We start from the raw sequence: 22,660 nt of genomic DNA, 5'->3' as shown, positions 1-22,660 counted from the left end.
CAGATGTAACATTTGAAAAGAGCAGCCCTGTCTTTCTCAGAGCCTCAGGGCCTGTGCCTGTACAGAATGATAGGGAATTCATCCCTCGTCCCTCCTCCGGGAGTTTGGAGCTGTTGGTAAGGATTCCAACACACTGGTGCACATTTTCAATGCACAAGCTCACTGCCAGCATGCCTCAAACTTCAGTTCTCCCCTTGACTGTGGGCAGCTTTGCCAAAGGCACAGGCTTGCCCAAGATGCCTCTGCTCTGTGCCTGCGTAAGAACACATGCTGCTGGAGCTTCTCAATTTTCACTCCTGGCCTCCGCTAGAAAAGCTTTGTGCCGTGTGTGTGTATGGTAATAACAGCTTCACTACGAGTTCAGTCTAATATTTTATTCCATTTCTCTTAGAATTTTGGGACATTTTGTTATCCTATGGGCCACCTGCCTATAGGAAGATGGTGTTTCAGAGGGAAAAATCAACACAACTACATCCTGGGCCCTTAGAGAGGCTAAGAGCGAGTCAGGATGGTAGCTCAGAGCACAAGTTCAAATCCCAATCTTGCCATTTGCTAGTGGGTGGGCTTCAGTTTCTTCATTTACATGTAGAGAGAGGATGATGACACCTTGCAGAGAGGAAGAAATTAGCTTTGTGACTATTGTTATTGGAGAGAAAAGGCACTGGAGCCTGGCTTGTGAGCATCACAGAATCCATTCAAGTGGCTTCCTGCTTGCCTTCTTACATTAAACCAGGACAGCAGGTGGGCTGGGTGCATTTTAAGACTTAATAGAAAACATGCTTTTATGGATTAGGGATTTCAGAGAGGAAAAAATTGGACAGCTTCCCTGAAAATCTCATTGCCAGGTTTGCCCCATTCATCTGTGCGTGACTCACACAGCCCCTTTTCCTCCGTCAGCAGGAGGCCCACCTGCGTGGAAGCCGCAGCTTTTAGACATCTTCCCCGCACGCCTGCCGTGTGCAGGGCCCCTCTCTAGACTTAGGACCAGAGCCTACTCAGCAGACTCAGTGGATGTGGACAAGCTGCCGGTGTTTCACACGGCTGACGGTGGGGAGGCCAACAGGGAGAATGGAATGTGCGAGGCTTTTAAATGTCTGGACTGTGTTGGCAGACTCATGCGGCGCTCCACAATAAACCTGTCACAAATGCGTTGAGTCACTGGGTCCTTTATTTCTCATCACAGCATTCTGTGGCCTTGTGTTTCTCCTGCCAGCAAAGAATGGAACGTTCGGCCCCCCAGACCTGCCAGCCACTGGGTTTTTCTAAGCAATCATGCAGCTTGGAGAAGGGGCATGAGCTGCCGGGGATGCCGCTCAGAGTGCCGTCTGTGTGCACCCCGAGAGGCCTCTGTTTATGAGGCCCCCAGCAGAGCCCGGGGCTGCAGTCTGCCCAGCAGAGGAGGCAGAGCCAGGAATGCCTCTTTCCTCTCTGGGGTGTTACCTTGGAGCCCTGAGTCCCCAGGAGAAGGCCTCCTCGTGTCTGGACCCTCTGCAAGGGGCCCTCCACTGACCTGGTTTCCAGCAGGAAGCCTCACCCCACCCGTCCTCCCTCCCGTCTTCCCGCCCCCCTGCTGGGTGGCCTATAAGAGCGGGAGGGGCCCAGCCCACTGGCTTTCCCCCAGGGATCTGGGCCCAGCCTGGTGAGGGAGGGAAAGGAGCTGGCAGGAGCCAGGAAACAAGCCCCAGAGAAGTGAGCAGAGTTGTTTCAGCAAGTGATGGATGAAAAGGGACAGAATGTGACTAAAGGCCAGGGCTGTAGCTGATACGATGGCCTTGGGAAGGCACCTCCCAAAGAGTGACATGGGGGTGGGACCCTGACTACAGAGAAGGTGTTTGTGAAGACCTAGGCAGTCAAGCCTGCTAAGCCTGAGGGACAGCAGGTGCAAAGGCCCTGGGGTGAACAAGCTGCTTCCGTCTCTTCTGTACCCATTCACCCACTCTCACCTCCTTCTAGCCTTCACCATGCAGTAGGCAGGGGGCTATTTTAAAAAACACAACTTTTTCTGCTTAAAGCCATCCAGGGGGCCTGGGTCATTATGGATGAAGACCCAGCTCTCCCACTTGGCCCACTAGCCCTGCTTGGCTGCCTCCTTCCCCAGCCTTCTCACCTTCCCATCCTCATGCATCTGTATTTGTGCTCAGTTTTAATTGCCTTCCCTGACCCATGCAGGCCTTGGATTTGCAGAGCCCCAGGCTGGGCCCATCACGAGCTGCTCTCCACGCTCCCGGCCCAGGATTCTCTCAGGTTCTTTCAGGGACCTTGGAGTCACTGTCATGACCCTTCCCAAAAGTCTAGGCTTTTGTTGCCCCAATGGGCAACCATGCCTCTGACCTCCAAAAAGGAAAAAAAAACATGCTCTTTGACCTCCTAACTACTGTAAGGAGAGGTTCACATTCATTGCGGGACCCCCTTCCCCAGAGGGAATTAGAAGCCATGCCTGGGGGGCGGCGCCTGTGGCTCAGTCGGTAGGGCGCCGGCCCCATATGCCGAGGTTGGCGGGTTCAAACCTGGCCCCGGCCAAACTGCAACCAAAAAATAGCCGGACGTTGTGGCGGGCGCCTGTAGTCCCAGCTACTCGGGAGGCTGAGGCAGGAGAATCGCTTGAGCCCAGGAGTTGGAGGTTGCTGTGAGCTGTGTGAGGCCACAGCACTCTACCGAGGGCCATAAAGTGAGACTCTGTCTCTACAAAAAAAAAAAAAGCCATGCCTGGTTCCCACTGGCCCCAAGCCAGGAGGAGGTGAGGGGTGGGCAGGCAGTGTAGACATAGAACCTTCTCCAGCCCCTGAGATAATGTGACCCAACCTCTCCAAGTCCATGCACCTCCCAGGGCTCCTGTGTGCCTGCTTGTCCAGTCGGGGTGGTGTGTGGCTGCTTGGGTCCCTGTTGCCCTCATCATTCAGCCCTGCCCTGCCTGTCCAGAGTCTTCTATCACCACATTCTCCTAACCACCGCCCCAGGATTCCTGCATCAAGTTTAAGCCACTAGTGAGCCCCAGCTGGAGGAAAACGTCTTTGCCTCACCTTCCCCGTCTCTCCCACCCACTGGCCTCTACCTCTCCTGATTTCTCTGACACCTTCCCTGCTCCATGAACTTGCCATGACCCAGCTCTTTTCCTGAATTTCCTACCATATATTATGATGACTGGATAGAAAGACTGATATATAGATACATAGATACTTTTCCCCTCTCATTCAGCTGTGGGGCTGGAGGCAGTGGCTTACACCTATAATCATAGCACTTTGGGAGGTTGAAGTGAGTGGATCCCTGGAGCTCAGGAGTTCAAGATCAGCCTCAGCAAGAGTGAGACCCTATCCCTACCAAAAAGAAGAAAATTAGCCAGGCATTGTGGTAGTCCCAGCTACTCAGGAGGCTGAGACAGGAGGATCACTTGAACCCAGGAGTGTGAAGTTGTTTGCTGTGAGCTGGTGCCTGAACAACAGAGTCAGACAGGCAACAACTCTGTCTCTAAAACAAAACAAAAAGTAAGACTGTGAGTTTGCTAAAGGCAAGGCCCCCATCAAGCCACCACAGGAATAAGCAGTGATGGTGCCCTACCTTGCAGCCCACCTACTGCAGTTGCCTGCCTCCCTGCTAATCATAAACCAGAAGGTCAGGCCTCCCTCTCACACCTGCGCCTCCCCTGTGGCACCTCACTCCTGGATCTGCTTAGGAAGTGTTCGTGGTGGACAGTCCTGAATGCTCTCCTGCTCACAGGTCTGCCCTCCTGCCCTGCTGGCAGGGCTTGTCACAGTGTCCATGCTCCCACTGCATGTGGCCTCATAAAGCCAGCATAAATAAAGCCTTCTATAAAAATAAATTCCCATGAAAAGACACTAAAACAGAAAACGAGCTTCCTAATCATAAAAATTGTCCTTGGTCATTCTGATACTCACCCTCAATACTATCTTTGTTCACGTTTGGTTTTCTGTCTCCTCCACCAGAATGGAAGCTCCATGGAAGCAGGGCCTGGGGATCTCTGCAGCTGGTGGGGATGAACAGGACACGTCACGGGTGCACATTGTGTTCTGATGTGGTCAGTTTGCTGGGTTAGGAGAGACCCCCGGGACCAGGCTGTGTGTGTTTAGACTCTTCAGAAGAAAGTTCCTTTGGATTGAGAAGTACACCTGCCCTGGAACAGCCCCAAGCTAGTCTGGCCTCCAGAGCTTCCCATGGGCTGGGGCTGTCCCAGGACTCATTAGCCCAAGGTCATTTTCAGAGAAGACTCAGCTGCCTTGACCCAGACTGGCTGCCAGCCCCTGACAACCCGGGGACCAAGAACAAACACATCCCCTCAGCCAGATCTTGCAGGAAGCTACTGGGAGGGAAAAGGGTATGGACCACCCCCAGGCTACCCTTTGAAAAGCTGGTGGTTTCCTCATGGCTCTATTTCCTGAGACTCCACCAGCAAAGGTCTCCTTCTGGATGGTGAAAGTCACCATAGGGTACCGTGCACCGCTGTTCCACCCATAAAACAAAGGCTTTGAGTAGCATGACCTTTGAAGCTATAGCCCTAGAGTTGGGGTCAGTGGTGGCAATGCGACCTCACATGCAGCTGCAGGGGGTCTGGCCTCCTGAGGCGCCGTTCTATGGACACAGCCATCAAGCCCCCGTGGATCATTGCTTGAGGGACCTGCCAAGGGCTGGATTTGGCTCAGCGGTTGTGGCAACTCTCACGCTACAAGTGCCCAGATGGATCTAGCTTCCAAATCCCTCTCCCTTTCTGTGCCAGGCTTCTTGATTTCCAAGCTGTCTTTCCTCTGATCAAGTGGCTCTCTCATGGCTATAGACTGGAACGACAGGGGAGCATTACAAATGATGGGCGCGCAGGTCCCAGCAGGGGCAATGGGATTTTTAAAAGCTCCTTGGGTAATGCCAGTATGCAGCCTGTCTCCAGGGCTACAGCCTATACCCTCCTACACACAGCTGCCACCGTGATCTCCCAAAATACAGGCAAGACCTTCTGGGCTCTGCAGCCAGGACCTTGTTGACTTGAGTTTCCCATCTGTTAAGGCTGAGTCATGTCCCCCAGCACTCAAATGTTAAAGCCCTTTCCCCCAGTCCATCAGAATGTGACTTTATTTGGAGATAAGTTCTTTAAAGCAGTAATGAAGTTAACACAGGGCCGTTAGGGTGGGTCCTGATCCAATCTGGCTGGTGTCCTTACAAGAAGAGAAAACTTGGGCAACTGAGAGACACCAGAGATTTGCACGTTTATGTGAGGACATAGCGGGAAGATCCCCGTGTGCCAGCCAAGGAGACAGCCCTCAGGAGGAACCAGCCCTGCTGACGCCTGAATCTTGGACTTGCTGTCTTTGAAACTGTGAGAAAATATAGTTGCTTAACCCGGTCTATGGTACTTTGTTCTAGGGGCCGAGCAGACATCTGTCACCAGCAGTCTGGCAGGGCCAGGGTCATGGTGGTGAAGAGCATGAACTCCACCATTTATTAATTGACTTACCCTCTCTGTGCCTCAGTTTCCTCATCTGTTCAGTGTGGAATAACACCAGTACCTACCGCATGGGACTCTGGCGAGGAGTCACTGAGTAACATTTGTGCGACGCCTGGAGTGGAGCTCTGAGCAACCTCCTACGTCAACACTCATGGTTCACCAAAAGCCCAGCTTGTCTTCCATCTCTCATACCCGCTCCCAGCGCCCCTGGTGCCCACTCTGACTCCTGTTTGTTCCAACTCTTCTTTCCATTTGAAGCCCTCACCTCTACCCAGCCAGCCTGATATCCGCCTGATGAAATCCAGCTCAGACTCCTCCCCCTCTGCTAAACATTCCCAGATCCCTCCAGTCGAGACTCATCTTCTGATGCAAACACGCTTGCACCTCTGTTAGACCACCTCAGTCTGCCTTGGTACCAAAGGCCTTGTTTCCAGTGCTCTAAGGATACCTGAAATACTTCAGGGGAGGGCACATTGAAAGCAGGAACTCGGAAGGAGTAGCCAGGGCGGTGACACAAAGGGAACTGGAATGAACTGGAGAATTGACACCATAAGGGACACCATGCCGTGCCAGGAATTCCAGCTGTGAAGCCACAAGCCCCTTTGTTCCCCCTAACATGCACATACATACTTACGGAAAGTTAATAGATGGTTTATCCTTGAGAGGAATTTGATTTTCATCACTCACAACAATCATTAACCTGCCCAGCAACCCACATACACTGCAATCCCCTTCTTGGAAAAAAAATGAAGCTTCTGTGGAATGCACCTTGGCATTTTTAAGCTTCTGGGTTACAGCTGAGTGGAGGCCACCCCCAAGGGACCCATGGCTACAAGGGGCATGATGGTCTCCAGGACAGGCTGGAGGGGATACCTGAGCTCCGCTGGACCCACAGGGGTCTTGGTGCCACGGGGTGGCATCCCCTGCCTTTCACCTCTCTGCCTACTGCCTTCTCCAGACCCCCATATAAATGTCATCTTAAGGACTGCAACTCTGAGGCCTCAAGGACAGGTGACAACTTGCCACAATGCCCTTTATAAGGTGCCTGTGATTTAGCAGTGATCTAAGTCAGTCTGGGACATCCAAGCCTTCAGCAGGTAGCAGGTTCCAGAGGACAAGAGCCAGCCTGCTTTGCTCCCCACCGAACCCCGGGGCCAAGTGCAGATGTGGCTCACCACAGGAGCACCCAACTTTACTGCCTGGAGAGCGCCGGGGTTTCAGGCATCAGCTGCAGGGTGGAGCGGCCCTGAGTCTGGCCAGAGGACTCTCTTCACGTCACATCCACGTGGCCTTCGTCAGGCCACCCACGCGTATGGCTCTGCCCCGGGTGTTGACGGCAGCACATGAGCTTCATCTTCCCTGGAGAAGTGAGTACTGCGCAGACTCACCTGGTGGGACAGACCAGGGAGGCGGGGGGAAGCCTGCCGTGGAGCCCGATTAGCAGGTATACTGCCAGAAGATGTGGGCTGAATGTCCCCAGACACACTGGAATGTCCTTTTCCTTAAAGATGAAAAGGCACCGTGGGCTTCCACGCTGCCCTCTCTCCTGGGCCCTCTGCGTGTTGTCCCTGAACACTCATTCCAATATCACGACCAACCCCTGTCATCTGGCCCTTTCCTCTTCCACACAATCTCCCGCAGCATCTGTTTACCTGGCACTTGGGCGAATGCTGCTACCCACACCCTCCATATATGGCCTCAGCCTCCCAGCCCAGGTGGACACCCAGCCCCAGGAGGGCCCCAAGGAAGAGCCGCTCCTTGGCTGAGGTCCTGCCATCGCCATCAGCACTGCCCACTGGCTGTCTCTAATCCTTGCTATGTTAATTTTAATTTTCCTGTCGAGCCACCCTCAAGGTTGTAAGTTTCCCTGAGGACAAGGACTGTGTCTTGCTTATTTGTGTGTCTTGGACTTCACAGAAGCTTAATAAATATTTATTGACCGACTTACTGTATATTTTGGCCCTTGTTCCTTGCAGCAGGAAGGAGGCCTGTTTATTTGTTTTGCTTACCGGGCAGCGTGCTGTGGGGCTGCCTCAGTTTTCCAAATTAAGCTCCTCACTGGGAAAGGTGTGGAGGGGACCCCAAAGTGCTCTGCTGTCTGTGACATTTTACAAGAAACACGTGCTCATGTATTACTTTTGTAATAAAACAAATTATTGAAATTGATGCCGTTCATATGACTATCAGTTGAGGGGGAAAAGATGACCGCTTTTGAGTAAAGTTTTTCCCCATACTTATTTCCAGCGCCTCCAACTCAAATCCTTCCACAGGGACTGTTCCGTAAATGTGTCTGAGTATACAAAATTCTAAGGGATGGCACATAGAGTGGGAATTCTATGTGGCCTGTAGTGGGGGATCATTTTTAGCCGCCTGGAGTCATTCGCAATATTATTTCAGCTGTGACTGGATTTGAGATCCCCTTCCTCTCACACTGAGATATTCATGGAAAATCATTTGCTGTGTTGTCTGCTCTCCTTTCTCACTGGGAAAAGAGGCCAGCAAACTGGCCATGTCCCTCCTCTCCTAAAGAAAACTCTTCTATTTGAAGTGTCTTTCCCATTTACGCTGACTTGAATAATGGAGGTTTTAAGCTCTCTTGTTTTTCTAAATATTAAATTGTCAAAGGAGGATATTTCTGAGTTCAAATTACCTATTTCACGTCTTTAATGGCTCTCTTGGTCTGGTATCCACCAGAAAGCATTTTAAAAATGGCATCCCAGGGGACAGTTTAGTGGCTAAGAAGCCTATTCCAAGCCAACACTGTTGGCACATAGGCAGAGGCGAATCTCCCCATAAAACCTTTGCTTTTCATTGTGCTCTGGAAAGGCCTTCAGGGCCATCCCTCTGTCTCCAGGCAGGCTGATTGGTGGACCAGACTCAGCCAGTGCCACCTCTGGACCTCTTGATTCCCTCGGCTTTGCCTGGGGACCCTGCAGAGTGTTCGGGCCTGAGGCCAGTGCTGCCCGGAACAGGAGGCCACGCAGCAGCCTTCCAACTTGTCCCAAACTGGCCCCGGGCTCCTGGGATTCTCAGAGCAGTGGCCTAAATTTACCCTGAAGCCTCTGCTGTTGCTCTGGCTTGGAGCTTCCTTACAACTTGCACGGGGCTCAAAGACTCAGGGGAACTTCTGAAATCCAAAGCAAGCCAGCTGTCCTTCCTCATAGGCCTTTGCTCTTAGTGAGTCTTCTGGTTCCTCTGTTCACTGACACCTCCCGGCTGCAGAGCTCAATCTTGGTCTGGTTTTCAGTTTCAAGTAATGTCAATGTTCTCAACAAGGGGGCTACTGTGCTGGCATTTGGGGTGACCACTTCTGTGTCCTGTGGGTCACAGCCCGCCAGATTCCAGCAGTCGCCTCATCGTGGGGAGAACCAACATTACACGCCCAGCCCTAGGTGAGGGCAGAGCAGGATCACTGCAACTGAGGACCTCTGAGTCCTGAGGTCTCAGGCCCTCCTCTGGAAGGCAGGCGTCTGTCCTGTTCTGTCCCCAATCCCCAGCATAGTCAGTGCTAGACTCCTGGTAGGACATCGCGTGAACAAATGAGATCCATGATGGGGCTTCAAGAGGGCCTGCGAGCCTGATAACACTTGAGTGCCAAATGTGTGTGTGCCATGTGTGTTGTACATGTGCATTTTCTGGGGCAAGAACCCATGTTATCCATTAGAGTTGGGTGACATTCTTAACAGGACATTTGGAAGGCTGGTCCAACCAGCATCCGTGGCTAGCCTGAGTTTGTGTCACTGCAAACGTCACTGCTCAGTGTTTGTGGGGTGACTTTCAGAACTACTGCTCTGTGCCAATATTCTAGTATCCCTGAAGGAGGGAATGTCCTGAGTACTCCAGAGGACGCTCCACTTCTATGACAGGAGACACAAGTCCCATCAGGCAAAGGCTGCGTTTGGCCTGAGTCCTGGGCCCTTTGACTTATTCACAGGAGAGTGGGGTAAAAATAGGATAGGAACAAAATATCTCTCCACCCCAACCAACTGAAGAGTGTTTCCTGGGTGACTTTCCTAATAAAAGTCAAAGAACTCAGTGACATCAGTTTGCTTCCCACAAACCTGAGCTCACACGGCCACTTGGCAGAAGCCAGCTGAACTGAATGATCAAGTCATGGGGGCTGGCTTCCTTCCTGAGAGTTCCTGTTGATGCAGCTGTTTTAATAAATGACAATCAACACCCTCCGGCAGGAAGAATGGCTGGGCCAAACCTTAGCCCAGACACACCTGCAGACCTGTGCTGACCAGTTGTACCCACCTTCTAGCTCAGGGCCAGAGTGCTGGTCTGAGTGGGGCTAGGATGGCAGGGTGTGGAGGGTGTTAATATAACGACAGCTCATTCCTGCTGCTTTCCCGGCATTCTCCTGAGTCCTGAGATGTTCCTGCTCCCACAAGAGAAGCTGCAGCATCCAGAAAGGGCAACTGGCCAGGAAAGGGGACAAAACCCAGGGCTGGGAGCACCCCAACCCTGGAGTTAATCTCTAGAGCACTGACGCATTTGCCAGGAAGTCTAAGAATATCATTCGCCCCAAAGGGATCCTTCTATTTGCAGAAACTTCCACAGGCTAAATCAGCCATAAGCCGCCCAAGTGACTCCCTTGAGGAAGGTGGAAACTCTGAGGAGTCCTGGAAGCCCAGAGTAGCTTCTCAAACTTCAGTGGGCCTGAAAAGTCACCCGGGGAGCTTGTTGAATCGCAGCTTCTTGGCTCCCAACTCCAGGGCTGATTCAGCAGGGGCAGGATAACTTCCCTTTCCAGCAAGCTCCCAGGTGATGGTAATGCTGCTGCTGCTGGCCTGGGAACCCTGCTTTGAGAGTCACTGGTCTCAAGCAGGGGTGTCCACACTGTGCTCGCCATTGTGCCCCCTTGTGGGGACCATAGGGGCTGAGAAGAAGAAGGGAAGGGAACTCCAGCCCACACTGTCACCTTCATTCACGGCACCTCTTACAAGTCTGGCTTCTGTAATTAAAAAAAGAATTCTTATAAAAAGTGGGTCCAGGGTTGGCGCCTGTGGCTCAAGGAGTAGGGCGCTGGTCCCATATGCCGGAGGTGGCGGGTTCAAACCCAGCCCTGGCCAAAAAAAAAAAAACACACACATAAAAAGTGGGTCCAGGTCTGCCTGTGGGGCACTCCAGAGAGCCGAGCCTCCCCACCCCTCATTCCAGCATGCCTGGGGAAGGGCAGCCGATAAGCCTCAACACAATGGGCTAAGTCAGAAGCAGACTCCAGCAAGCCCTACCTTCCATGCAGGGGTCCATGCAGGGGTCATCTCAGGGTAGCAGAGTGGCCCTTTCCCTTGGCAGCCCTGGCCTCTGTCATGGTTTCCGCCTGACTATCCGCAGCTGCAGGGGCTCCCCTGTTTGCCTGCTGCTCGGCTGCCACAGCGCAGGCGATGGCTTTATCCAGGGTTTTCCCAGCACTGTCTCCATGCATCCTGCTCCTGCCCAGTCCCCAGGGGGAGCCTTGGCAGCGACATCTCAGCTTCCAAAAGCCCACCTCAGGACAGATGACCTACAGCCACTCGGAACTTGGGTCCAACAGTGGTGGCCAGGGCAGAGCACAGCCTCTGTAGTCAGTCTCAGGTTCAGCTTTTATCTTCACCACTGCCAAGTTGAGAGATCAGGGGTGAGCCAACCTCTCTAAGCCTCAGGCTCTTCATCTGTTAAGAGGGGATAATTCTAGTATACACTAGCATAACTAGTATGTGGTTGACCACCTGGCAGGGGTGAGCCCTCAGGAAATGTTGGCCAATTGTTGCTAAGTCTTTTCTCAACATTATTTTAGTGTTTTTGATAAAGCAGGACTGTTTCCTTTTATTTGTTTCACAAACTGGGTGGCTCAGGCAATAGGAATTTATTGTCACACAGTTCCAGAGTCTAGTGGTCTGGCTAGAGTTGCTGGCAGGGCTGAGCTCCCTCTGAGGACTCTAGGTGGAATTTATTCTGACCTCTCTCCTGGCTTCTGGTGTGGTTGGCAATCCCTGGTGTGCCCTGACTGGGACACACATCAATCTAATGTTTGCCTGTCTGTCTTTGTATCCTCTTCTTGCAGGGACACTAATCCTATTGGATAAGGGCCCCACCCTAATTAAGTCTGAATTTATCTGAAGTTGGTTGCATCTGAAAAGACCCTACTTTCAAATTAAGGTCACTTTCACAGGTCCTTTCAACATGTTTTTTTGAGGGGACACAATTTAACCTACAACCATACTGGACTGGCGTGAGGACCCAGGACTCAGCAGCTGTAAGGACCTTCAATATCCAGACTTGTCCTGAACTGTCCCAAATGGTTGTGTTTTCCAGGGTGTTCAGACTTGCATCTCTTGGATATGTTGACCCCAACTGAGAGAAAAAGACAAGGGTACATCCACGAACTCATTGTCACGGAGGAGAACTATGTGAATGACCTACAGCTGGTCACAGAGGTAATGACAACTGGGGCTGGAGGGGAAGCGGGCCTCAGGGATGGGGAGCACCTCTGCCCTGGAGGCTGTGCCCTGATTCTGACATGCAGGGAGCATCTGGATGACAGATTACACAGGAGCCTCTCACCCCAGAAAAGGTGGTTAAATTCTTATCTGTGGGCAACTCTGAGTCACACCCATGGAGGGGACAGAGATTGCTCATGTCAAAGGACAAATGAGTCCCTGAGGAGCTGATGGATGGAGAAGTGTCAACTGTGAAGTGGAACTCTGGGCTGTAGTTAGAGAAAGTAGCAGCTCAGCCACTAATAACTGATGCCATGGTGCCATGCCCATCCACTCCCTGGCCCGCAGCACTGGCATCGCAAAATGGCAGCCATCTGGCTGATACCTCGAGTTATTCCCAGTGTTACTTATTACCCCTGAGAAAAATCTGTCGCTGAGAATGAAGATGTCTCCTCTCAGGTCCCCACAAATGCCCGGGCCCGGGGTAATACTGTATCTCATCTGCCCTCCCAGGTAGCCGTTGAAGGGCCAGGGCCTCCCTGTAAGAAAAGATGGACAGTGCGGAGTTGGGTGCGACTGCTTTTCAGCAGTGAAGCTGCTGTGTCAGGAAGCAGAGCTTTCCAGAGCTCAGCTGAGGGACACCCTACAACTGGGAAAGTGCTGTAATGGTCTGGTATTCAGACTTGCACTACCACGCTGGCTGTGAAACCATCTCCTCTGATAGTCTTAACATCCAGAGAAGATGTGGCGGGGCCTTCCAATTTTGGAGGAGTAGCAATGGGTTGCTAGCCCACAAGACTGCCATTGATACATAGAAGTGTTGGCACAAATTATACAAAGTGCCCCTTTCTTAAGGCATTTGACTATTACTAAATATACAGCTTAGAATGTCTAGGCTGTGAGTGTCACTCCTTAGATATGGCACCTTGGTGCAGTATACAAAACAAACAGCTGTATGTGATTGCTCTCGTATATGAGGTTGGACAATTAAGTTCATGAACTCATCCTAGAAAAAGTGCTACATACCTCCTTATGCTTGCTCTTACCCAAAAGGCTGAGAAACGAAGCTACGTACCTCACTGCCAAATATCACTGTGCTCACCTTCAAGGTAGCCGTGTGCTGATGCCAATACCTTGTCCACTCTTCAAAGCAATCTTGGACCCCTTTTTTTGGAAGGGCCATCAGAGCTGATATCCTATAAGGTCTGGTAATTAAGTTTGTGAACTCACCCTAGGAAAAGTGGTATATACCTTCTTGCTGAATATCACTATGGTCACCAGATGGCCAAGGGGAGTGTTTCGAAGGTGACCATTATGATATTCAGCAATGAGGTATGTAGCACTTTTTTCTAGGATGAGTTTGTAAACTTAATTGTCAGACCTCATATGCCAGATTCAACTCATGTGGAATAGAACCATTAGGGACCAGGGTCCTCATCCCTAAAGAAGCTTGAAAAGAGCTTCTTGCCTCCAACAGCGGATAACAACGAACCTTGCAGCCCAAGGGCCCAGACATGGGTGGCACTGTGATCTGTGCCTTATTGTTGTCCAACCTCACAGCATGGGAGGGGCTCAGTGCACACCCCCTTGTCATGGGCCTGCCAGTGCTGGGTCTGGCCCGGCCCAGCTGAGAAGGTTGCAGACGGGGCCATAGAGTCAGTTTGTTAGGGCCCGTGGCCTGGGCTGTCATTGTCAGGGTGTCCGAGGCTTGTCTGCACGAGAGTGCAGGGGCTACCCACACCCACATGTGTTTTCAAGCCCTCACTCTTCATGCTGGGCCTGTCCCCTCCTGGTGGCCTAATGAGACTGCCCAGCCCATCCACAGGACTTGCTTCCTACTGGCAGAGTGAAGACCTGTCTCCTAGAGAATCCCGCCCGCCTCCCTTCCTTGTGAAACCACATGGACCCCCGTGGGGTACAGGAAGCCAGGCGTCCAGCTTCTGGGCCTCCCAGCCAAGCTGCGAACTGGAGACCCCCTGCTCTCAGCAGGCTGGTGTGTGTGTGTGTGCGTGTGTGCGGGCGTGAAGCTAACTGTCTGCTTTCTCAACTGCTTCATTTTCTGCATCTGTAGATCTTTCAGAAACCCCTGATGGAGTCTGAGCTGCTGACAGAGAAAGAGGTTGCTATGATTTTTGTCAACTGGAAGGAGCTGATTATGTGTAATATCAAACTGCTAAAGTAAGCCTCTCTCCTCTAACCCCCAGCCTGCCCGGCTGCCCAGCTGTCACCCACTAGTGCTTCTGCGTGGGTCGTCTGTGTGTCCCCGTGTGTCCACCTGCTTTTCTTTGCTCGTTGCCATTCACAAGCATCACACCTTATTGTGCCCTCATGCTTGCCAGAAACACATCCTGATTCTCTGACTGTGGAGAACCAATCGGCGGGGCAGCCCAGCTCCTGCTTCTCCTATGGTTCCTGAATTTCCAGGGCTAGGCCCATTCTGGCTTCTGCTCCTGGCCAGCTTCATCCTGGGCGAGGGGCAGCCCTCCTGGCCTCCTTCCCTCAGACTCAGAATCCCAGGGGGAGATGTTGCTCTTTTGAGGCATCCTTGGCTCCTGCAAATGGAAAAGTGTGGAACTCTTCCCTGCATAACGTCAGCGATTCCTCGGAATGACTCGTGGATGCTGGCCTGGGGCCGTATATATTTAGTCGTTTTAGTTCATAGAGGCAGCTGCAGCCAGGAGTCAGGAGACCTGGAGCCCGACTCACTGCCCATCCTCTTTGAGCATCAGTTTCCCTATCTGTAAAACAAGGGGCTTAGATTAGGTCATTAGAAGAGTCCCTCCCAATTCTAAAAAGAAAACAGATCAAAAGTCAATATCTATATTCACCAGGCTGTCATGATAACATCACTTGCTAGGACAACAGATGGCGTCACAGCCTATAAGGCCTGGGAGACACCCAGCTGGGGAGGAGGGACACTCTCTACCTGACCTGAGAGTGGGTGCACCCTCCCTGAACTTTGCATCCACTCCTGGTCTCTATGGTCACCAGTGAAAAGCCAGTATTTCCTTTTTTTTTTTTTTTTTAAAAGCCAGTATTTCCTAAATGTGGTCCCTGCATTGTTCTCAGCAACTAATTTCAGGTCCCCATTTTCCTGGGTGTGTGTTTGGGTGTGGATGAGGGATGCAGAGAGGAGACGTAGAGAGGTGGGCACGAGTCGTTAGCTCTGCAGAGGATGAGTAATCAAAGATGACCCTAGGTGCCCCTGAGGCGGAAGCTGAGGTTTCTGTCGGGCACTCAGGCTGGCATCTGTTGTAGCCCTGGCTGTGTGGTTTAAGGCAGTTCCCATATGGTCCCTGGGCCTCTGTGTCCTCACCTGTAAAATGGGGCTGATAGTGTACCTATGATCGCATATCACATAGGGCTGTTACCAGATATCTTCAGACAACAGATGCCTGGTACACAGGGAGACTGAGCTTGGGTGTTGGGGACCCCCGTGGGAGAAGCTGAGCACCCTTGCTTTGGAGAATGGCTACTCTACCACCTGGGAGAAGGGGGTCATCTACAAGTACTAACCCTAAAGTGTTGGACACAAAGATTTTCTGTTGAAAATACATGTGTAAGTTGAAACCTCTCTCCTTGGGAAGCCATCGCCATCGTAGGAGGTCGGAGATGTGTCTCCCATTGTTCCAGTGCGCCTTAGGGGGGCTCCCTCCCTCCCATCAGGGTTAGCCTGGGGGAAACTGTGGTGCTGGCACCCTCCCCAGCCTTTCTGTTGTCTTCCTAATTTAACCCTGTGAGGGAAGAAGCCGCTCCTTTCTAGGGCTCTGTTGGGGCCAGGCCCACAGGTTTCTTCCTCTTATTAGCACTGACTTGCTCCCTGGCTCTGAAGGTGAGAAATGAAAGCACCATTGCAGCTGGGGAAAGGACGTTCAGAGAGGTCGAGTGACTTGCCCAAGTCCCACAGTAGGTGGCTACTCTGTGGAGGATGCCTGGGGGCCTGGAACTGTGGTTCCTCTAAGTCCAGTTTCCATGGAAAGAATCTGATGTTCCAAGTTTTTGCCTGGGTTCTGGCACCTTTTATTTGTTTGGGGCAATTGCCTTGGGCAGGGCTTTGCTTCAGGGAGATTGTAGTCAGGATACCAGGTCTGTCTACCATTCAGGGTCATTCCGAGGAGCAAGCCGATCAGAGGGGTAAACGTGAATGGGCATGACCAACCTCCTCCCATCACCAGGTCCCTGCCTCTGTTCCTGTTTCTCTGATTGTCATATTAGCTGGTTTGGGCTAACAGGCTAATGTTTTCATCTTCCAGATAAAATTCTTGTAATTTAATAGGAGCCTGCTGGGGACCTAATTTCTTTTTCATTTTCTAACACTGTATTATGAAAAATTTCAAGCACACAGAAAACTGGGAAGAATTATACAGTGAACACTCACATCATAAATTGGACAAGGAATGTTTTCCTATATTTGCTTGGCCACATAGACATGACTTTTTCATGAAAAGGCAGAACCCTGATGATGGAGAAGTTTGAGGGCTGCTGGCAGCCTGGGATGGGGAGGTGTTTTGAGAAAAAGAGAATTGAACACAGTAATCCCTGGAATGCCACCAGTGAGCAGCCACGTATCTGCTACTCCTGATCCAAGGATAAGAACCTATGCTTCCCCCTGGTACTTAGGGGGAAGCATAGGTTCTATCAAATAAATGATAGGTAAATAAAAGGAAAATTAAAAGTGGCCAAATGGGGCTAGGTGTGGTAACTCACATCTGTAATCCTAACATTCTGGAAGGCTGAGGTGGGAGGATCGCTTGAGCTCAGAAGTTAGAGACCAGCCTGGGCAAGAGCAAGACTCCCTCCCCCACACCCCACTCCAAAACCTCCACCCTGCAGTCTTTATGAAAAATAGAAAAATTAGCGGGGTAAAATGGTGTATGACTATATTCACAGCTACTCACGAGGCTGAGGCAGGAGGATCCCTTGAGCTTAGGAGTTTGAGACCATCCTGACCTAGAATGAGACTTTATCTCTACTAAAAATAGAAAAACTAGCTGGAAGCATCATGGAGGATGCCTGTAGTCCCAGCTACTTGGAAGGTTGAAGCAGGAGGATCACTTGAGCACAGGAGTTTGAGTTGCTGTGAGCTATGATGACACCACTGCACTCTAGGCCCCCCCAAAATAATTGGTCAACTGGAACCCGGGGACTTGCTATTAATGATGCCCACTGGGATTGGGTCTCCTGCTGTCCAAGGCAGAGGGCTGAGAAATGTGCCTTTTATAAGCGGGGTGGGGCAGAAAGACCTAGAACCTTTTATGTCCAGAGCCCAGATGCAGGCCACTCAGGGCGGCTGTCAGATAGCAGACGTGAGGTGATAGCCAACCTTGGTATCGGGAACTATTTTTTAAATCAAGATTCTTTCTTGTCCCTTTGTTGGAAAGAAAAAAATGAAAGAACTTATCCCCAGAAAAAGTGTTTTTCTTAAATATAAGGTATTTGACTCACCTTCCTTTTAATTTAAGAAGAATGGACACCATTTTATTTTGCTTATGAAGAAAACAAAAGAAAAATACAAAAACCTAAATAATAGGCTCGGCGCCCGTAGCTCAGTAAGTAGTATGCTGGCCACATGCACGAGGCTGCGGGTTTGAGCCCAGCGTGGGCCTGCTAAACAACAGTGACGACTGCAACAACAAGAACAACAACAAAAAAATAGCCAGGCTTCGTGGTGGCTGCCTATAGTCTCAGCTACTTGGGAGGCTGAGGCAAGAGAATTGCTTAAGCCCAAGAGTTTGAGGTTGCTGTGAGCTATGAAGCCATGGCACTCTACCGAGGACAATATAGTGAGACTTTGTCTCCAAAAAAAAAAAAAAAATAGTGCAGTGCCTGCTATGATTCAGTGGGTAGGGTGCCGGCTCCATACACCTAGGGTGGTGGTTCGAACCCAGCCCCGGCCAAACTGCAACAAAAAAATAGCTGGGCGTTGTGGGGTGGGCACCTGTGGTCCCAGCTGCTCAGGAGGCTGAGGCAAGAGAATCGCCTAAGCCCAGGAGTTGGAGGTTGCTGTGAGCTGTGACGCCAGAACACTCTACTGAGGGTCATAAAGTGAGACGCTGTCTCTAAAATAAAATAAAAATAAGAAGTAAACTAATATACCTTGGGTGGTAAAGACAGAATAGAGAGAAGAAAAAACAAAACTGTGGGCTGGGAAGAAGAGAAGAGGGAAGAAGAAAACATTGGTGGAGGAGAAGACGGTGGGGAGAGAAGCAGAGGCTGAGGTCTGGGGCCCAGAAAAGCAGGTGACACGCAAGGGCGTGATGGCAGGGGTAGGGCAGCTGCTCTGGGAAGATGAGCAGGGGCTCAGAGCAGCCGTAGTAGGGAGGTGTGGTGGGGCCCCTGATCTGTGGTTCTAACTGCAGGCTCTGGGTTCAGCCCAAGGTTCAAGGGCTGCCTCTGTTACCTGTTAGCTGTGGGACTTCTGTTAAGTCACTCAATTTCTGTGTGACTCAGTTTCCCCAACAGGAAATGGAGCAATAAGTTTGTGTATGGTATGTGCGTATACATATATGTATATAACACAACACCTAAGAAGCATTAGTAAGTGCTAGGGGCATAACTGTGCACTTGGTCTTCAGACTTCAAAAAAAAGGGACCCTCGCGCATTCAGCAAACATTGAGCCCTCTTTGAAACATTCTTTAGATGGCCGATTAGCCTTTGTAGTTCAAGGTCTCTAATCTGTAAACCTTTCTACGAGATTGCAAATCAGCTCACCAAAAGGCCAGTACTCCTAGGAATGTGGGAGTCACGTGATCTTTGGGCCTGGTAATACCTTGAGGTCTCCAAAAGTCTTGCCCGTGCGAGTTGGAGTATCACTGAAGGAGACCTACAACTGAACCCAAGAGGCCTGTAGTCAATCAGGCCCTGGTTTGGGGGCAACTCCAGGCTACAAATGTGGGCCTCCAGAATCCAGTCCTGTCCAAGCTTCCTCCAGCCAAGGACTACACTTCTTTCCCTTTTTTCCTGTCTTCCCTCATCATTCAAAAATGGGGAGCAGGGAAAAGGATGAAAGTATTTTCATTCCCTTGCAAAAAAAGTGCTCCTCATGGGAAAACGATGGAATAATAGGATTTCTTTCTGTTTCCATCTGTGGCAAGTTTGTAACATGGTTATTTGAGGTTCTTGTATCTCCACGTTGTTGGTGATGTGACCCTTGATCAAATTTCTATGTGTTATAGGATATTCCACACCAACTTCTCAGGCGGAAGAGGCTTTGGGCAGTCCTGAGGATACCTAGCTGCCCCTTCTCACACCCCATGCAGCCGGAGCTGACCTCCCCCAGGAGGGCATGCACTAGTGGTGGGACCACTGATTGCTCTGACCACATAGTTAATGGTCCCTGAGACTTCTTTTCTTGACTTGCTGAGTCCAAGGAGTTTTTCTTTAGCCCAAAATGTGGGAGAAAGAAAAGAAAGTGATCTGAAGTTTTTAAAGCCTAATCCTAATACCAGGGAGCCTCTTTGGAATAATATAGTTCAATTCCTACCCAAGGGCTTCTCCACTATGTCCGTGAAAGCAGCCATAGAAATTCCTAGGGACATCTTCCCAGCCTCAGGTTATCATAAATTCATATGCCATACTATTCTGTTCTGTCCATCCACCCACCCACCTGTGAAAACTAGGGTAGGTGAACGCACCCATGGCCCCATACACTGTGGTCCTGTCCATGTAGTACACAGCCATCCTTCGTACTTAGCTCAGAGCCAAGTCTTTCTTTCCGATCTTGGTTGTTAATAGTTCCAACCTTAGAGCTGGAAGAATGCAGGCACGGTCCTGGTCACCATGGCCCTGAGTGCTCACCCTGCAGGTGGACCCCAGAACAAATATGTCTTATTCCCAACAGACACCTCTTCCTGGCTTCTAGGATATGAATTATTTGGGTGCATTGGCCCATTGTCACAGGGACAGACTTCTCTTTTCAGAACCTTCTTACTCTAGTCACCTTCAAATTAGCCACAGGCAATGCACAGGTGACAGTTCACACTCACATACAACTGGCTTTTGGTGAACATAGCAGGATTATTGTTCTGTGGCCGTTGCTTTGCCATCTTAACCATGTTCTGCTGAGCTGGAAGTTCAGCTTCCTTATCCTCCAGCGGTGAAAGCAACTTCCCATGGGTGGCGGTGTCCTCAGAAATAGGCTCAGTCCTTGAGCCATACCAGATAATCTATGAAGTGAGACGTCAACACAGGGATCCTGTCCAAGGTACTAAGGAAAGGATTCCATATTTCTCCATAAGAATAAACAAATTGTGGTAAACAGCCACCACTCCAAAGAGAAGTGCCCTGGTGCCCCCTCTCTGAGGCCCAGGCTCACTTCCTTCTCTGCCTTGTCTTCCCGGATAGATCCTCGGGTGGCCCTGGAGTCTGTGCCCTCACGCGCATTCTGTTTCTGTACAACCCCGGAAACGGGGTGGCGCCGTCCGACTGCGTGAAAGCAGGGGCTCACCTCCTGTTGTTTCCGTGCAGAGCTCTGCGAGTCCGCAAGAAGATGTCGGGGGAGAAGATGCCGGTGAAGATGATCGGGGACATCCTGAGCGCTCAGCTGCCACACATGCAGCCCTACATCCGCTTCTGCAGCTGCCAGCTCAACGGGGCCGCCCTGATCCAGCAGAAGACGGACGAGGCCCCTGACTTTAAGGAGTTTGTCAAAGTAAGGAGCCCGGGCTGCCTGGAGGCCCTGCTCCCCAGAGTGATGACTTTGGGTAGCTGGGGGTGTGAGGGGCTCATGTACAGCTCTGCAAGTGCATCCCCCCTGGAGGCCAGCAGGACCCTAGGCTGTGGCAAAACCACAGGACTGTCAGATATAGCCACGTGGTGTCCACAGCTGGGGCAGGTTGCAGAGGAGTGGGCTTGGGGAGGAGGAGCTGGCCCCAGACCTGGAAGTTTTGAAGTGTCTTCAAGGATGTTTTCCAGGAGTTGGTGGTGTTGTTTGGAACACATGCAAATCTCTCATTGCCGGGTGGGGCAGGTCTCAGGTTTCCTCTCTGGTTTAATCTCGGAGTCCCCAGTACTCTGAGGGTCTTTGCCCTCTGCCTCCACAGGGAGTGGCCAGGAGTCTCAGTGGCCTCTTTTCTCATCTCCCATTGTTTCTGCTTTATGTGTTCAGCTCTAGGCAGTCCATGGGGGTCATTGTGGGATGCCAGGGCCTCTGTCCCCCAGGGGATCTTTGGGGAGGCCCCAGGCACTGGGACTCGGCCTGGACCAGGGTGAGTCCATGCTTGCCATGCTGGGCCATCCAAATAGCCCTCACTTCTCCTGAAGGAAAAAAATAGGAAAAGAATAAAATAGCTCCCAGTAAGCAGGTACATTTTGATGAATAAGCCAGCATTTCTTTGGGCCACATCTATGTTTTAGGGGCAGGCCATCCTCACCTCCCCCAGAGTCATGCGGTCAAGGTGAAGTGCAAGCATGGTCATGGCCTCACGTAAGCTTCAAATGCTCAGATTTGCTGGTCAAGGAGGGTGACACTGAGGTTAGTCTAAGGTGAGGAAGATCGCTAGGGAGGCCTGGAATAGATGGAGACAAGACAGTGGATGATGGGCTGCTGGGGGCCATGGGCCACTCGGGGTTTCTGCTGAGGGCTGGGCTCCTCCTGGGCCCTGGCAGGAAGTGCATCGTTGGATGCACTTGAACTTCAGGGAAGTGCTGACACCAGCCCTGGGTGGGACCTTATTGTCCCTCCCTACCCCTCTCCGCCTCAGCCGGGTGGGGGTGGCTAGCCTTTGCCTGGAATGATGATGTCCATAGCTGAGGCAGATCCTGGCACGGACTGTTTTCAGGTCTCAGGGCTCTGGGTTGAGGCAGCTGCCTATTTATAGGCATTAAACTGGACCAGAGCCTTCAAGAGCTGAGTCACCAGAGAATGCTTTGTGACTTGAGGACAGGACTCACCTTTTTGGGTCAGGACCATTGTCCTCCAGAAGGTTGGCAGAATAGGCAAAAGTGTGGGAGGAAAAGAGGGAGGGAGGCAAGGGTGGGCACACAGCTCGCTGCTTGTGTCTCTCCACTCTGCCCGAGACTCCCAGAGGTGTTGTAGGCTCCACCCAGCGCTAACAGTGAGGTTCAGCCCTTCCAGCATCTCTGAGACTTGAGGGGAATTTTCCTTCTGACTGAAGAGTCTTGTGACTCTTCTTGTGCCCAAGAATGTTATAAAGTTCTTGCAGACATTAGAAGAAATATTCTCTGCAAAGCCATAATCTCATCACTCTGAGAGAGGAAACTCAAGTCCCCAGGGCTCCCAGCCTGCATCTGGAAACTGTCTCATTCTGGGTGGGATAACTAGGCAGGCTCTTCCAACCCCTCTCAGCTGTCATCCAGATAAATGAGATAAATGAGATTAGCGTTGATGTCACTGACTTTGGATTTTGCAGATTTCTTAAGTACACTTAAAAAAAAAAAATCTCGTATTTCAGAGATTGGCAATGGACCTGCGCTGTAAAGGGATGCCACTCTCTAGCTTCATACTCAAGCCTATGCAACGGGTAACAAGATACCCACTGATCATTAAAAATGTAAGTACCTGCCTTGCCTTTTCAAGCAGAGGAATGCTTCCTTGGCGACAGAGGGCTGGGGTCGCAGGTACATCCTCCGGCCAGCACACCTGGTGTCTGCTGTGTAGATAGAATATGCCAACAGGACGTGGGGGTGTCTGGTTGGTAACTCGGAAAGAAAAACTGTTTTACTGTGAAAACAGCTAATAACAGACATCCTTCAGTTGTGCAACCAAGTGGCTTCTACCTTAGAAGTCAGAAGAGTTTAGTTCTCGATTCTTTTTTTTTTTAAGAC

The 22,660-nt window shown here is 51.1% G+C and overlaps 1 protein-coding gene across 1 annotated transcript in view; it reads left to right on the top strand.

Moving 5' to 3' along the window:
• The window catches only part of ITSN1 (intersectin 1), a 235,177-nt gene that overhangs the window by 197,916 nt on the left and 14,601 nt on the right, over nucleotides 1-22,660 (top strand). The window contains exons 29-32 of the mRNA XM_053565715.1: nucleotides 11,750-11,871; nucleotides 13,946-14,052; nucleotides 20,342-20,525; nucleotides 22,288-22,386. Of these exons, the coding sequence (XP_053421690.1) occupies nucleotides 11,750-11,871; nucleotides 13,946-14,052; nucleotides 20,342-20,525; nucleotides 22,288-22,386 (512 nt within the window). The remainder of the gene's footprint in view (nucleotides 1-11,749; nucleotides 11,872-13,945; nucleotides 14,053-20,341; nucleotides 20,526-22,287; nucleotides 22,387-22,660) is intronic.

Source organism: Nycticebus coucang, chromosome 16 (assembly GCF_027406575.1).
Source record: "Nycticebus coucang isolate mNycCou1 chromosome 16, mNycCou1.pri, whole genome shotgun sequence".
Taxonomy (NCBI): domain Eukaryota; kingdom Metazoa; phylum Chordata; class Mammalia; order Primates; family Lorisidae; genus Nycticebus; species Nycticebus coucang.
This window is presented reverse-complemented; position numbering and strand designations above follow the sequence as displayed.